This window comes from Dermatophagoides farinae, chromosome 10, assembly GCF_024713945.1.
Source record: "Dermatophagoides farinae isolate YC_2012a chromosome 10, ASM2471394v1, whole genome shotgun sequence".
In the NCBI taxonomy this organism is placed as follows: Eukaryota; Metazoa; Arthropoda; class Arachnida; order Sarcoptiformes; family Pyroglyphidae; genus Dermatophagoides; species Dermatophagoides farinae.
Genome location: NC_134686.1, coordinates 2,767,934 through 2,784,000, shown reverse-complemented (window position 1 = coordinate 2,784,000; position 16,067 = coordinate 2,767,934). Strand labels below are relative to the sequence as shown.

General features: G+C 34.0%; 6 protein-coding genes across 6 annotated transcripts; 3 read left to right on the top strand and 3 right to left on the bottom strand.

Moving 5' to 3' along the window:
- The first annotated feature begins 21 nt into the window (after positions 1–21).
- Positions 22–6,000, top strand: LOC124500191 (Allergen Mag). The gene is given in 7 exon segments (XM_047064228.2): positions 22–563; positions 647–2,497; positions 2,561–3,018; positions 3,020–3,296; positions 3,374–4,415; positions 4,476–4,851; positions 4,918–6,000. Coding segments are annotated over 7 exon segments (5,001 nt in total). The 5' UTR covers positions 22–517; the 3' UTR covers positions 5,869–6,000.
- A 460-nt stretch (positions 6,001–6,460) lies between these two features.
- Positions 6,461–7,733, top strand: LOC124500194 (very long chain fatty acid elongase 4). Its single transcript, XM_047064233.2, has 2 exons — positions 6,461–7,232; positions 7,294–7,733. The coding sequence occupies exons 1-2, from the start codon at positions 6,753–6,755 to the stop codon at positions 7,669–7,671; spliced, it is 858 nt and encodes a 285-aa protein (XP_046920189.2). The 5' UTR covers positions 6,461–6,752; the 3' UTR covers positions 7,672–7,733.
- LOC124500193 (uncharacterized) lies at positions 7,640–9,372 on the bottom strand. The gene is made up of 5 exons (XM_075734761.1): positions 9,094–9,372; positions 8,913–9,024; positions 8,675–8,856; positions 8,378–8,613; positions 7,640–8,305 (listed from the first exon to the last, which is right to left on the bottom strand). The coding sequence occupies exons 1-5, from the start codon at positions 9,104–9,106 to the stop codon at positions 7,829–7,831; spliced, it is 1,020 nt and encodes a 339-aa protein (XP_075590876.1). The 5' UTR covers positions 9,107–9,372; the 3' UTR covers positions 7,640–7,828.
- A 43-nt stretch (positions 9,373–9,415) lies between these two features.
- Positions 9,416–10,280, top strand: LOC124500197 (large ribosomal subunit protein eL22). Its single transcript, XM_075734763.1, has 3 exons — positions 9,416–9,590; positions 9,654–9,788; positions 9,955–10,280. The coding sequence occupies exons 1-3, from the start codon at positions 9,582–9,584 to the stop codon at positions 10,222–10,224; spliced, it is 414 nt and encodes a 137-aa protein (XP_075590878.1). The 5' UTR covers positions 9,416–9,581; the 3' UTR covers positions 10,225–10,280.
- Positions 10,259–12,761, bottom strand: LOC124500195 (ubiquitin-conjugating enzyme E2 J2-like). Its single transcript, XM_047064234.2, has 3 exons — positions 11,270–12,761; positions 10,836–11,199; positions 10,259–10,760 (listed from the first exon to the last, which is right to left on the bottom strand). Exons 1-3 carry the CDS (start codon positions 11,458–11,460, stop codon positions 10,515–10,517), a joined length of 801 nt encoding a protein of 266 aa, XP_046920190.1. The 5' UTR covers positions 11,461–12,761; the 3' UTR covers positions 10,259–10,514.
- A 382-nt stretch (positions 12,762–13,143) lies between these two features.
- LOC124500196 (uncharacterized) lies at positions 13,144–14,528 on the bottom strand. The gene is made up of 2 exons (XM_047064235.2): positions 14,208–14,528; positions 13,144–14,138 (listed from the first exon to the last, which is right to left on the bottom strand). The coding sequence occupies exon 2, from the start codon at positions 14,005–14,007 to the stop codon at positions 13,474–13,476; it is 534 nt and encodes a 177-aa protein (XP_046920191.2). The 5' UTR covers positions 14,008–14,138; positions 14,208–14,528; the 3' UTR covers positions 13,144–13,473.
- Between the last annotated feature and the right edge of the window lie 1,539 nt (positions 14,529–16,067).

The following is a 16,067-nucleotide window of genomic DNA, read 5'->3' as shown; positions in this document are numbered from 1 at the left end:
ATTCAAAAATATTTTATAATGGGAAAAAAGCCAATTTTGCAGATTCTTCAACAAATCGTCAAATGTCGATAAATAAACACAGAAATAGGCAAGTACAAGAAAAAAAAACCCAAAAAAATTGTTGTTTTTCACATTCTTCAATTTTCCTAGAGAGAGAGAGAGAGAGAGAGTGAGTATGCCAAACGAACGGTATGAAAAATATCGATTCACTGATTAGATGGTAGTCTACGCAATACCATTAACACGAAATGTACGTGATCAAAGTTCAATCACAACATCCATAATTAGGCGTTGTTCGATTGCCGTTATACGATTTGGGCGACAATTGATAACGGCAAGACAGCCACACGAAGCACGAAGGACAAACCATACCATACCGCTTGAATCATTTGTTGCTCTAGTATATAAGAAGTGGATGGCCAAGCCATACGAATTAATATTTATTAACATCATCCATACATACAAACTGTTGGTTCATATTTCATCACCATCAACGCTAATGCAAAAGTGATTCGTGATGAGATTGTTCGCTCTTTTGTTTACTGCCTGTTTGCTGGGCCTAGGTAAGTGTCAATCAATCAATCAATCAATCAATCAATCAAACAATCAATCATTCTGTATTACTCAATGTCAAATATGTGATTAGGCCAAGCACAGCATTGTACAGTAGCCTGCCCAAATTCGATTCCTCAGCTAATAAATCCCAAGGCCCAATCGACTTACGTTTATACATTGGATGCAAAAACTGTCCTCACACCACGTGATAGCCAAAAGGTTACAATCAAAGCCGATGCCGAAGTTGCCATTGTAAGCGCTTGCGAAGCTGTCTTAAGGTTACAAAATGTTGCCATTGACGGAGTTCCAAATGGCGCTGAATTGGCCAGTGAATTGGCTTCCAAGTCATTCGCTTTTGGCTACTTCAACGGTCGAATCCTTGGCGTTTGTCCAGCTAATGATGATCAAGATTGGTCATTGAACATCAAGAAAGCTATTGTTTCAGCTCTTCAAGTTCAATTCGATGAAAACAAAGATAAAGTTGAAGAATCAGACTTTTCTGGCCGTTGCCCGACTGAATACAGAAAAATACGAAACGAAGACAACATGGTTGTCATGGAAAAGAGAAAGGATCTTAATCTTTGTGATGATCGACGAATTGATTTGCGACAAACACCTGACCAGGCATTGGGACAATTGAAAGAAATGATTCGCCACTATATGCACCCGATGGACAGTGATCTTTCGTGTCGAATGACACTCAAAGATCAGGTTGTATCGGAAGTGGATTGTGAAGAACGTCATGTGCTAGTACATCGATCGCACAAACCAGTACACTTGTCCTATGTCAAAATGATGTTGAAGGAAAGCAAAGACGGTGTCGCCGCTGATCTAGGTCAAACCGATTCGGAGCCCAAACGACCATACCTTAGCTTTGATCATAAACACAAAAATCCTACCGAAACCGACGTCGTCGAAGTATTGAAAAAGTTATGCTCGGAAATATCCGAACCACAAGCTAGTATTGAAACATCGTTCACGTTCCAAAAATTGGTCGATAAACTTCGTTATTTATCCGCTGAGGAGACTGCCAGTGTGGACGAAAGTGTCAAGACATCCGTCTGTCCAGCACATGCATACCGTATCCGTGAATTGTTCCTAGACGCTTCGGCGTTTGCCGCAAGTGATGGTAGCATCCGAACATTGGTCAAAGCACACGAAAACCAAGAGCTTTCGATCACACGTTCGACCGCTTTGTTTACTGTGGTCGCAATGAAAGCAGCACCAAATAAAGAAACCGTCCAGGTATTGTTGCCGGTTATCGCTTCGGAAAAAACGATCCGTCCAATGTTGTTGGGTTTCTCCGTTTTGGTTCGCCGATATTGTGAAAAAAGTGCCGATTGTGCCAGCAATTCTGGCGTCAAAGATGCTCGCGATGCTTACCTGGCTCGATTGGCCACCGCCAAAGATGCCAACGAACGAATTACCATTGTACGTGCATTGGAAAACTTGAATGTCAACACTGAAGGTGTGGACAACATGATCAACGCTATGGACGAAATCATCAAATCAGATGCCGAACCAGCTCTTCGTGCCGCTGCAGTGAACGCATTGCCCAACGATGCCAGTCACATGGATCGATACAAAAGTCTTGTGATGGATGAATCGATGCCAAACGAAGCTCGAATTGCTGCATTCCAGAAAATGATGAAAAACGGTGGCATGAGCCATATCAAAGATTTGTTCACCGTAAAAGGTGAATGTATGAAGAACTATGTTCTCACTTATGTAGACAATCTTAAAAAATCCAAAAATGATTTACGACGACAAACCGTTTCTGGAGATGTTGAATTGCCTGAACAACCTAAACGTGAAATAGGCATCACCCGAAACATTGCCCGCGAATATGGTCCATACACATTCGAATATGATGTCATTTATCCGGAAACACATGAAAATGTTACCCGAAGCATCAATGGACGACTTATTCGTGCCAAGAATGGTAAATTTTAATACACAATCATTTTATTTATTCACATTCAATTCATTTTTCACATACACACAGATCAATTGAAAGAAATTGTTGAAATTCAGATCACTCAGAATGGTTTCGAACGCGAATTGACCAATGCAATGGCTTTGATGGAAAAGAAATCGTTCCAATCAATCATGCAATTTGTCCGTGATACACTCAAAATGTTGGCCCAAATCCGTAAAAATGCCGACGATAATCATCACATGAAAATTACTGTCCAGATCAATGGCAAAAATGTCTACTACACGGATGTGTTCCAGGATTTGAAAAAAATGAAAGAATTGATCATTAAACGGGCTGAAAAAATTATCAATGAAAAGAAAGTTGATCGCTCCATTGGTGGTGTGTTGCTCGACTCGAAATTAGTCTTGCCAACCATCACTGGTCTTCCGTTGATGTACAAATTTGGTGATAATTTTCTCATTCGATATGATGGAGAATTCAGTGGCGAAAAAGGTGACCGCCATATCAAACTTAATGGAGGCGTTTGTAGCCGGTGTCTATGGTCAAATGAAATTATTGGTCAAAGATCAAAAAATGGGCTATGAATATGATGGCAAATTGGCTTACACACCAATGCTCGATATGGACATACAGAAAAAGGAACATTCCCTTTTGCTTCGATTCAACACAAAAGATGTGGAACGACGCACAATCATGCGATTTAAACAATCATTGCGAGAGAAACGAGCCACCGGTGAAGAGAAAGATTATGAAAATGAAATTACACCAGAATCTCGAAGTGATCAATGTTTTTCATTCTTCCGTATGTATTTATTAATTATTTATCATCATTCATTTTATTTTATTTTGTTCTTTATTATTGGATACATGTTTACACAGTGTTGGATTATTGCCGCAAAGCTTCACATATCAAAGGATTGATTTTCCCGAATGTTGAATACTATGTGGTTAAACCGGAAAAAGAAGTGACCGCATTGGAATTATTGTTGAAAGGTGAAACTGAAGACAAAACTCGTCGTTATGTTGCCGAATTGACTGCTGTCGGATCGCCAAGCAACAAACAAGCTAAAGCACAGATCGAAGTGATCAAAGGCGAAGAATACAAAATCACATTGAAATCACCTGAACATGAATTTAACACCGAATTCACCATCCATGCAGACAAAAACAATTTGAAAATGCACATGGATTTCCCTAACATGTTCCAAGCTGATCTGACTGGAACTTTCCAACATGACAAGGAAAACAATGTGCGTAAAAACCAATTGAATCTCCAATACAAATTCGCTGGTGATGAGAAACCACACACAGTGGATTATGAAAACGAATTTTCATTCAATTTGAAACGATCATCAAAAGACAAAAACAGTGGGGTCGATTACCGAGCAAAATACATGTCTAGCCATTTTCCAATCTTGAACCACAAAGTCAACATTCAATTCAAATATCGACCATTCAAAGTTAACGAATTGAATTTGGAAGGAGAATTTGGCCGAGAACTTCAACACAAATTCCAATTGATGCGAAACAGCCAGATAGAAGTAGAAGAAGTGCGACCATTTAAGATGCATGGTAATAGTGACATAAAATTGATGGCAAACGATCTGGATATTGATTATGATCTCAAATCTGAATTCAAATATGAAAGCAACAAAGGAACTCCCATTGAGTTGCAATACAAAATTTCCGGTAAAGATCGCTCAAAAAGAGCTGCCGATTTGGGAGCCGAAGATGTTGAAGGCGTTATCGATTACAAAAACAATGGCTCGCCCATTGATTCTAAGATGCACGCTCATCTCAAAATGAAAGGCAACAACTATGGCTATGATAGTGAATTGAAACAAACACAGCCACAACAATATGAAGGCAAAATCACATTGTCCAAGAATGACAAGAAAATCTTCATCAACCACAAATCAGAGTAAGTCAGATCTAATTCAATTCATAACAATAACAATAACATCTATCTATCACTCATTAGGATGACCAAACCTACCAACACTTTCCATCTCAAAACAGATGCTGATGTGTCGTATTCGGATTCGGATATGAAAAAACATTATCAGATGGAATTCAAAAAAGAAAACGATATCTACACTATGCGATCGACTGTCGAACGAAACGGCCAAATGTTTTACGAAAACCATTTGACCATTCACAAGGGTGGCAAATTGAACTTGAACTATCGCCGAAATGACCGTAAAATTCTTCTTGATTTGGACAATGCTTTAAGCCCACGGGAAGGAACAATGAAATTGAACATCAAAGATCGTGAATACAACTTTGTCATGAAACGAGAACCATTGCGATTCAGAGACATCACTGTCGAAGGAAACGAAAATGCCTATATCAAAAATGTAAGTAGTCTTAATTCAATTGATGATGACAATGTCTAATCGAAAAATATCTTGGTATTTTTACAGGGCAAACTTCATTTGTCGCTTATGGATCCGTCAACATTGAGTTTAGTCACGAAAGCCGATGGAAAAATCGACATGACAGTAGACTTGATATCGCCAGTCACAAAACGTGCATCGTTGAAAATTGATTCAAAGAAATACAACCTTTTCCATGAAGGTGAATTGAGTGCATCGATCGTAAACCCACGATTGTCATGGCATCAATACACGAAACGCGATTCTCGTGAATACAAGAGTGATGTAGAACTATCGTTGCGATCGTCGGACATTGCTCTCAAGATTACGATGCCTGATTATAATTCGAAAATTCATTATTCACGACAAGGTGATCAAATCAACATGGACATCGATGGTACATTGATCGAAGGTCATGCACAAGGAACCATCAGAGAAGGTAAAATCCACATTAAAGGTAGACAAACTGATTTCGAGATCGAATCCAACTACCGATACGAAGATGGCAAACTAATCATCGAACCGGTCAAGAGTGAAAATGGCAAATTGGAAGGCGTTCTTTCCCGTAAGGTGCCATCACATCTGACACTAGAAACACCACGAGTCAAGATGAATATGAAATATGATCGATATGCACCAGTCAAAGTGTTCAAATTGGATTATGATGGCATCCACTTCGAGAAACATACCGATATTGAATACGAACCTGGCGTTCGATACAAGATCATCGGCAATGGAAAACTCAAGGATGATGGCCGCCACTATTCTATCGATGTGCAAGGTATTCCACGCAAAGCATTCAATCTGGACGCTGACTTGATGGATTTCAAACTGAAAGTGAGCAAGCCAGAAGATAGCAATAAAGCTCAATTCAGCTACACATTCAACGAATATACCGAGACCGAAGAATATGAATTCGATCCACATCGTGCCTATTATGTTAATTGGTTGAGTTCCATTCGCAAATACATCCAGAATTTCATCGTCGAAGACAACTGAACACCATTAATGCACATTGATTGAGAATGCAATGAGCAAATGTCATTCATTGATTCATTCGATTATTCCATTCTCTAATTTTTATATCTATTGACTTGTAATAAAATCTAAAGGAAAACATTTATACCATAATAGATATACGAACCAATTTTCATTATTTATTCTTGAATCATTCAGAATCATTATAATGATTATATGCAAAATGGTAATTGATCCAATTAACTTTGCAATAAGTTATAAAGCAAACAGACCAACTATAGTTGAATCAATCGATTAAACTAAATTCGTACAAATCAAATTATTTTCCATTCAAAATCCAGATTTCATGCTGTGTGTGAACAAAACAAAACCAAATTGTTTGCTTTTTCCGGAATCGATTTCTCGTTTGTTTCGGGTCGATCCACAATGTATTTTTATTTTTTTTGGTCTCATTTTATGAGTTTTTGTTTGCTTGAAATAGCAAAAAAAAAATACCAGTCATGTTATGGCAACCAAACCAGGCTAGAAATTGTTACAATCATCCATGATAATGATGATGATGATGATGATGGCCAATGAATGAATCGTGGAACTAACTACTACACTACTAACTGTTGTTCTACATATACCAAACTAATGAAAGTCAACTAAAATGAATCATAATTTGCAGTGAAACATTCGAGTTGATTCCCAGTCTATTGGTAGTGTTGAAATTATTCTATCGATCGCGATTCTATAAGACACGTAATACTATTGTTTTTGTTCAGTTGAAAATACTGCTTGCATGACGTAATTGTTCCATTTCGATTGTTTCATCTTAGTTTTATAATGTATGATGTTGATTGTTGCTGTAGGTATGATTGTCACATTATAAATTAGCAATCAATTTTTAAGTAGATTGGCCAATGATGATTTCGATACAATTTTTCAACGCTCATTATTGGAATGGTCATTGTGATCCTCGAGTGGTCAATCAATGGCTAATGCATAATGGTCCATACAAGTTACTAGTGATATCAATCATCTATTTGTTGGCCATTTATTTTGGCGTCCAATGGATGCAGCACCGGAAACCGTTTGCTATTCGTATGCCAATGTTTATGTTCAATGTATTGCTTGTCGCATTGAATCTATATTTTTTCTATGAATCATTTTGGTGGACAAATTATGGCCGGGATTTGCTCAATTTTCATTTCCCATCGCCATTCGATAGTAGTGAACGTGCCCATAGCATAATTAGTTTGTATTATTATTATCAAATTAGTAAATTTATCGACTATATGGACACCGTATTTCTTGTGTTACGGAAAAAGAATGACCATATAACAGTGCTACATGTTTACCATCATGTGTCCGTTCCAATAGTCGGCTGGTTTGCCAATTGGGTTTGTATTTTTGTTATGATTATTATTTTATTTTATTGAATTGGATTGCTTTTGTTATCAGATGAGTCCAACTATGCCCGTATTGGGATTGTTTGCCATGTTGAATTCATTTTGTCACATGTTAATGTACACTTATTATTCATTGGCAGCGTTGGGTGGCCATCATGTTCGACCATATCTTCGTTGGAAACGTTATATAACCTGTTTACAATTGTTACAATTTCTTATACTTGGACTATATGGATTGTATCTCAATTTTCGACATATTGATTATCCACAATTATTTCGTTGGCTACTCATATCACAGGCGATCATTTATTTGATAATGTTTGGCAATTTTTACAAACGCTCATATTACAATAAACAACATAATAATAATAATAATAATAATAATGAATGTCGTAGAATTTCCCATCAAATCAATGGCAAAATTTATTGATCATTATAATATCATTGTTTAATTAATACCAAATAAATGATGAATTTAATTTTTAAAAAAAATCAATCAACACTATCAATCAATAATATGATGACTAGAAGCTTGAAATGAAATGATTTATGGCAAGTTAATTCTATCATACATCATTTATCATTATTCACATATGATTGACGTTATCGGATTCAGTCAGATTGTCGATATTGGCAAACATTTTTTTATGGATTCGACCTGTACCGATCGGTTCTTCATTTGGTTCTAATGATGAATGAGTAGTAGTAGGAATCAATGTATTAGTTTTAGCAGAAATATCCTCACTATGTTGATTATCATCATCATTTTGATGAATGGAATGTCGTTCAATTAGTGACTCATTAGACATATTGGATAGCGATGTACTTAGATTGGCAAACGATTCATTCAACGTGGCCATTTGATTGTCTATCACAGTAATCAATTGTTCAATTTTTTGATTCCATATCGATTGGTTATTCGACATTGCTGATAAATTTTGTTCCAATAGCTGCAATCTACTGTCGAATGCATTCATTCGTAGTTCTAGATTTTTTTGCTGTTCTTTCCACAATTTCGAATCATTATCGGTTGAGCCAATTTGAGTATTTATATCGGCAATCATCTTTACAAATGAGGCAAGACGTATAATCATGAACAAGTGATCAATCAAAAACATATGTAACAATAATCTTACCTTTCTTAATTGTTCAACATCTGTTGGCAATTGTTTGGTATTAGGACCCAAATCAATAACCTGATCCAATTGGTTGAGTTTCTGATGAAGTTGAGCAGTCTGTTGAGTAAGATTCGATGTTGTTATGATGACATTATTCAGATTTATTTTTAGGTTGGTCGATTCTTGTTCCAAAGATTTATATTTCGAATGCAATGAATGTAAATCATCAGGAAGATCCTTGTTGGTTGATTGTACTTGAAATGGGCAAATAAATTGATTAAAACCAAGAACAACCAACTAACTATCGCCACTTACTTCCACTGATTGAAAGTTGAAGAGAATCCATTCGTTTGGATAGACTGTACATGACTACCGTACCAATGATGACAGATATTAGTATGAATACGACAAAAACAAATTTGAACATTGTACACAGCCCATATGAATAGTTGCTTTTCAGAAATGATGATGATGATGACACTAATCTAGAATTTCGACTAACATGACCGAAAATTAAATTTTTTGGGAAATCAAAAATCAATACCATACATACTTTTTTCGTGTAAAGCTACGTTTTCTTCGTCTTGATTGCATCGGTATAACATCATCGGATGATGAATCCATACTATCACTAAGGCCATTCGAAAACATTAACTTTGATTGATCTGTTGAAGCAAGATGAATTCAACAAAATGTGAATCAAAAAAAAAAAAAAAAAAAAAATAACACACTACCTGTTGTTCCCATTGTTTTTTTTTCTCTCGAAATTCCAAATATATCACTAAAAGACAAAGACAGAATTCAAATGATGATTAAATTCGTTTTACTTTTTTTTTATTATTATTCAAATAACAACAGGTAAATGCGGTGTTGAATAAACATTTTCAATCATTGTTCGAGCATTCAGCCAATGAAAAAAAAATCCATCAATTTTTTAACCAAAAAAAAAAAAAAATAGTAGGAAAAAATCCAACACAATTATCAACGTCAACAATTTACCATTGAGCAAACATATTGATGGATTCACACACACACACACAGCCTCTATGAATGGATCATATTATTTTTACTCCCACACTCATGCGTGATTTTTTGGAAAAAAAAAATTTTCCTTTTCCTTTCTCATTCACACAGTTCACGTGTTATTGTGATTTTTGTTTGTGAATTTATTTTTTAATTTTTTACCATTATTAAATTCCTATATATTGATCAATTCACAAAAATGGTCGTGGTAAGTGATGATGAATGATTAAAAATAATGAATGATTAAATTGATTGTTGAATTTCATTATAGAAAGCTAAAAAAGGTAAACAACAAAATGTTTTGGCCAAAACAAAGGGTGGAAAAAAATCGAAAAAAGTTGCATTGAAATTTTCAATTGATTGTTCGAAACCAGTCGATGATGGCATTATGAATGCAACCGATTTTGTAAGTAAATATTAATTATCATTGATTGATTCATCCACTGAATCTACTCACAATGCATCGAGTGTAGACTTGATTGATTCATTTGTGAGAAATGTCAAAGTCAAGTTTTGCACATTGTTGACGCATTAATCATTCGTCATATATCGCATTTTATTTGTTTCTATAGGAATCATTTCTCAAGGAAAGAATCAAAGTTAATGGAAAGACTGGAAATCTTGGCACAGCCGTTACGGTTGAACGTAACAAATTTAAAATTCTTATTAACACAACGATCCCGTTTTCGAAACGTTATCTCAAATATTTGACGAAAAAATATTTGAAAAAGAACAATCTTCGTGACTGGATTCGTGTGGTAGCCACATCAAAAGAGGCATTCGAATTACGTTATTTCCAGATCAACAATGAAGATGCTGATGAAGAAGAAGAAAATGAATGATTATTATTATCGAATATATGTCTTAATAAATGAATTTTTTTTTCATAAAATTTAAACATTTTAATTTCAATCAATCATTCACATCTCGTTTTCAATTCAATAAGAATAAACGAGTGTGTTTGTGTATGACTGTGTGTGTGTGTGTGTGTGGAATATTGGATCTGATATGAACAAAATTAACAATTATTTAACAAAACCATTATACATTTCATCAGAATGATCAATAAAAAGATTCTTACTATAATTGAACGATAACAAATTTGTGGTGGTGATGATGATGATGATGATGATCATTGATTATATTCGGATAGTACCCATTGTACAATGTAAGCGAATAAGATCACTATGAATAATGCAATCAAATTATAGACACATGACCATACAAAACGATTGAAACGATCATATTCAGATTGTCGTTCATTTGAACCATTGTTGTTTGTAGAATCTTTCGATGATTTATCATTATTATTCTTGTTGCTGTTTTTTTGGTTGGCTGCTTCCAACGTTTTTATACGTTCCAATTCGCATTCAATTTCCTATATTATGTACAAATCAAGTTCAATCAATAAGATATAATGGAAATAAACTATGTATATGCATTGTATACGTACATCGGCAATATCGGGAAAAAGTTCAACAAATGTGGCATCATTGAGATTGAATTGCAGGCTTTTCTTGGCATATATTCGGCGAACACTGTCCGATGCTTGTAACGAACCAACTGCATTATGTTCTTCCAACATGAAGCTCAATAAACCGGTAAGAATTGTAGAAAGGCTCCATGTTGGATTCCAGGAATCAGGATGAAAATCCGAAAAACTTAAACATAATCTAGTGTTAGTCTTGAAACGGCCACTCGGTGTTATCATATAAATCGATGGTGGTCGAAACGGATATTCGATAGGAAATTTGAGTTTTCCATGATAAATGCCGCCATTGTATACAGTATTTTCTGGTCCACGAATCACATAGTGCCTATGATTAAAAGTGTCAAATGACTATACTAAATGACTAAAGTCGACAAGAAAAAAAAGGAATGCATTACCATTCAAGAATGTCATTTTGTAACGGTGCTACAGTAACGTATGGTACTGGATCTTTCATTATCATCATATAATCTTGTTTCAAACGACGCCATGAGCTAATGAATTTTTTGGAATTATTTTGAGCATTTTGTCGTACACCGTTAATATTTGTTGCCATTCTACGACCACCACCACCACCACCAGTGTTCATTATTGACTCACACAAATAATAATAATGATGATTATATTGATTATCAAAATTCAACAAACTTAATGTTTCTCTGCAAAACAGAAAAATAAAAATGCAGAGAGAACCACCCCCAAACAAACAACTTGCATCAACAAAACAACATTTTTTTTGTCTTGTAAAAATCGAATTGTTATTTTCGATTCAATTATGAAACACAATTAATGACGAAATTTTTTTTTCTTTTTTGCTTATTGTTACTGTACACAAAGATTGATGGACAATGAAATTTGAAAAAAAATTTTGTAAAATGATGAAGAATACAAATTCAATATTGTTGAATGAATGGATGGTAAAATGAATTATTAAAAGTAGTATATCGATATCGATATATTCTCATTATTTATGATGATAATCGAATTGTATTGCTCTTTTTGGACCCAAATCAACACAAGCAGTGAGTGAAAAAGAAAAAAAAGGCAAGCCAAATTGAAAACAATCATCATTTGGCTAATGCAGTTGGTGGCTTCGTGATTTGCCATTCATAAAGAACGTAATTGAAAATTTTAAGATTTTTTAAACAATTTTTGGAGAAAATCATCATCATCATTAAATAATGATGATGAGATTGATGTTGTTGATTGTTGTGAAGGCATATGAACAACGATACTGGTAGACATATTAAATATTGAAAAATTGCAAGTGGAAATTTCATTTTGTTTTTTCGATGTTATTTCAGTATTATTGTGAATTTCGTCATTGACACTTTCATCTTCAATTTCACTGTCAGAAGACTTTGAACAAATTGATTCACTATCATTATCATCATCATCATCATCATTGTATTCAGATGATGAACAATAATCGTTTTCGGTCACGACTCGATCTAGTTTAATATCTGGACTCGGTTCTGGATGTTTTGCGGTGTTATTTGGCGATGAAAGTTTAGGCTTTTTTTTCCTTCTGTAAGTTTTGAATGTTTTGTCCAATTTGGAAAAATCAACTACATTGTCATCATCATCATCATCATCCGAATAATCACTTTGACAATACTTGGCAGCAATTCGATTAAGGTTGGAAAAAAATAATGCTCCACGATTTGGATTTACAGATGTATTGGCTGTTGTCATTGATTTCGAATGTTCATTGAAACTGTTTTCAAGTTTCACACTGGTTGTTGTCCACTTATCATTGTCATTGTCAGACGTATTTGAATCATCATTCAGATATAATCCCAATTCTTCAGTTTCATCAATTTTACGTTTGGACATTTTTTTTCCAATCAAAACAATAAAATCATGAACCATACAATCAACGACAACAATGATCAATTGTGTGAAAAGGCGCGCAAAAGTGTCGAAATATGATATACCCATTAGGGTGGATATAGTTGCCATTTCGAATTCTGGAAAAAAAATCATCATAAATTTTTATATAATCGATTATCGATGGATTTCTTTTTTGTTTGTTAAATAGAAAAAAAATTATATGAAAAAAAATAATTGATAAATAATAATTACATTACAGCATGAATTGATCAGGTCCATAAATAAACGAAAGGACACTGAAATCAGAAATCAGTCAAATCGGTGCAGTAATTGTACAAAAAGAGTAAGAAATAATTGTGAAACATTGAGAAATGGATTGAGAATACAAAAATTGCAATCAATCTATGGAACCGTTGGCCTGAATCTCTGATCGATCATTCATTGATCAACAGTTTATGTTTATGTTTATTATTATATGTATATTAAGCATATTCAATCACTAAATTTGGGAGATAGGCTATAGGTATGTGGTGTGTTTATGTTTCTTTTCGTATATCATACATATTCATTTAATGATTGTTTGAGATACAATACATGGCAACAACATATTGGGCATATGAACCGTGTGTCGTCCGTGATAATGATAAAGATGAATTATGAAATAAAAAATAGCTAATTGATACCTAATTTAAATCCAACAACTATTGCATGAAGGAATCCATAGTCCAAATGTAAGATGACACAGAGATCCTTGCCGAATGATTAATGCCTATTTGATGTAGTGAGCGAGAATCACTTCATTATCTTTAATGTTCAATGTTCTAGGTGTATCATCATCCTCGACACATCGACCATGATACCAGAATAAAACCGATTTATTATCTGCTTTTCGAACTTGTTGACAGAATCGATTGATCAATTTACCGAATGGTGTATTGATCTTGATACGGTAACAATACTGGCTCCAATTTTCATCGATTATGATGATTCGTAATTCTGAATTCATTTCTGTTGTCTGGCTGCTAGTTTGATTTGTCAACACATTCGATGTTGCATTCATTCGAATTACTGTTTGACTATCGGCGCCTTTCATCTCTGAAGCCTTCATTGATGTTTGATGATGTTGTAAATCAGTTAACTTTAATATATCTTTATTTTGTTTTTTGAATATAAGATCCCAACAAGAATTTCTTCCAATATCTGTTATTGGTAGTTGATCTTGGATTTTCATGTACTTGTACAATGGATGACGTTTCAAATTATCAATTTTATTAAATAAAGCGTTAATTTCATCATTATCCATCGATTCGAATATAGATAAATGAGCTCATTTAGACTCACTTCATCACAAACAATGATCTTATCGGCTTGAATTGAAATGTGGACGGATCGAAAATAATAAACGAGATCAATAACAAATCCTGCTAATCATTCCTACAACAAAAAAAAAATTCAAAACAAAATGAGACAAAATACAAACAAATGAACATATGACAATAATACCTTTCGACAGATGGCAAAAATGAAAAAAACAAGCTCGAAATAAGTGTCAATTCTCAATAATGATTCGTTCGATGTTTTGCTTGTCTTATTGACAAAGAGATCATAAGATCACAAATGGCCGGCAATTTTATCGTAATCGTAATATATTTAAAAAAAGTGAAAATTTAAACATTTAATCGATGGCAATGAAAACCACACATATAATCATCAAATAATCAACAACAACAACAACAACAAGGGGACAATTTTTTTCTTTATTAACACAGTAAAAACAACAGCAATAGCAAGATGGTGGGCGCCTTGCACTCGATTCGCACACACACACACACACACAAAACAAGAAGACAGACAGACAGACAGACAGATTTTTGTGAGTCTGCGAACTAAGAGCATTGTGTGTGTGTGTGTGTGTTTGTGCAGCCACAAGACAATTGAATATTCTATTCTACAATCGATATAATCGATACTGTACATCATTTGAATTTTTTTCTTTTTGTTCACTACTGGATGTTGAAGATCAAGTTTGTCAATTTTGATGATAATGACCATCATTGGCTGTGTCAATCTTAACAACAATGAAACAAATCAGATTATTATTTATTTAGTACTTTGTGTTTTAGACAAAATTGATGACATTTTTTTTCTATTATGTTAATATATAATATAAATGACATTTGTTCTGTGGTCCGTGTCGTTGTCATCCACCACTAACAACAACTATTTGATTGAAAATAATAAAATTTTCGAATCAAAATTTCGAATGCAAACCACGAACTGAATTGTGAAATCATCATCATTCTTTTCACACTTTGATTTGATTTGATTTGATGATGATGATTAGACCACACACACACACACACATTGTTAGATAATATGATAAAGAATCATTCGTATTGTGAATATATATTTGATTATTATGGAAACAAATTAGAATTGATTTACACACATGAATATTAGGTCATACACGATGGTGTGGTTGATGTGTGATGATTAAATTGGTAAATTATGTGATTGGATTTAATCAAACTTTACAAAAAAATAATTACATCTGGCAAGGTTGTCATAATATTAGTCCTATATATGGATCAAATCATCATCATCGAGCAGCATCGAGCAATATCTGGAACAACTTGAATCCATTGGACCGTTACTGTTTTATTGTCAGCTGCCCGATATAACAAACCAAAAACTGAATCCGAATCCTGAATCCTGGTTTTTGGTTTGTTGAAATTCTGTTTTTTTTTTCATATTTGAATTTTATTGATTTATTATTATTATTATTATATCACACAAGTTTGTCAGTTATTTTTGTTTTGACTAATAAAATTGGATTCCGTGATGATGATGATGATGATGATATTTTGTCCACCATTTAGTTAGTCAAACACATTGAGAATTGAAATTGTCATTCGTGTAAATAATGTATGAATAATGGCCATTATTATTATTATCATTCATCAAATAATAATACAACAACAACGACAACAACAATGCCATTCAACTGATCATGATGATGATGATGATGATGATGATCAAATACAATGTTTGCATATGATAATTAGTTAGCGATATACGGACAGATAGATAGATGTTGGATAGTTGGATGGCCAGGACAAACTAAACGAATCAATCGAATGAATGAATGAATGAATGAATGACAAAGTTATTCGTAACATAAAAATTTTCACTTGGTTGATCATTCTATTTCTAGATTTTTTTTTTATTTTTTATTTTCTCTTATCATTCAAAGATTGATGGATGAATGTCAGTCATTGGGGAGGAGACAATGATGATGATGATGGGACCATCTAACTAACTCGATATGAATCGTCGTATGTATGTATGTAAATGATTTGTTGT

Bases quoted from the DNA above. Each gene is read 5' to 3' on its own strand.
- LOC124500194 (XM_047064233.2), top strand. From the start codon at position 6,753: ATGATGATTTCGATACAATTTTTCAACGCTCATTATTGGAATGGTCAT. The intron at 7,233-7,293 runs GTTTGTATTTTT...TTTTGTTATCAG, and splicing joins TCGGCTGGTTTGCCAATTGG to ATGAGTCCAACTATGCCCGT.
- LOC124500193 (XM_075734761.1), bottom strand. The intron at 8,857-8,912 runs GTATGTATGGTA...CGGTCATGTTAG, and splicing joins CGTAGCTTTACACGAAAAAA to TCGAAATTCTAGATTAGTGT. The intron at 8,306-8,377 runs GTAAGATTATTG...TCATTTGTAAAG, and splicing joins ATGTTGAACAATTAAGAAAG to ATGATTGCCGATATAAATAC.
- LOC124500197 (XM_075734763.1), top strand. The intron at 9,789-9,954 runs GTAAGTAAATAT...TTGTTTCTATAG, and splicing joins TTATGAATGCAACCGATTTT to GAATCATTTCTCAAGGAAAG.
- LOC124500195 (XM_047064234.2), bottom strand. From the start codon at position 11,460: ATGAACACTGGTGGTGGTGGTGGTGGTCGTAGAATGGCAACAAATATT. The intron at 11,200-11,269 runs GTAATGCATTCC...TTTTAATCATAG, and splicing joins CAAAATGACATTCTTGAATG to GCACTATGTGATTCGTGGAC. The intron at 10,761-10,835 runs GTACGTATACAA...TACATAATATAG, and splicing joins TTTTTCCCGATATTGCCGAT to GAAATTGAATGCGAATTGGA.
- LOC124500196 (XM_047064235.2), bottom strand. From the start codon at position 14,007: ATGGATAATGATGAAATTAACGCTTTATTTAATAAAATTGATAATTTG.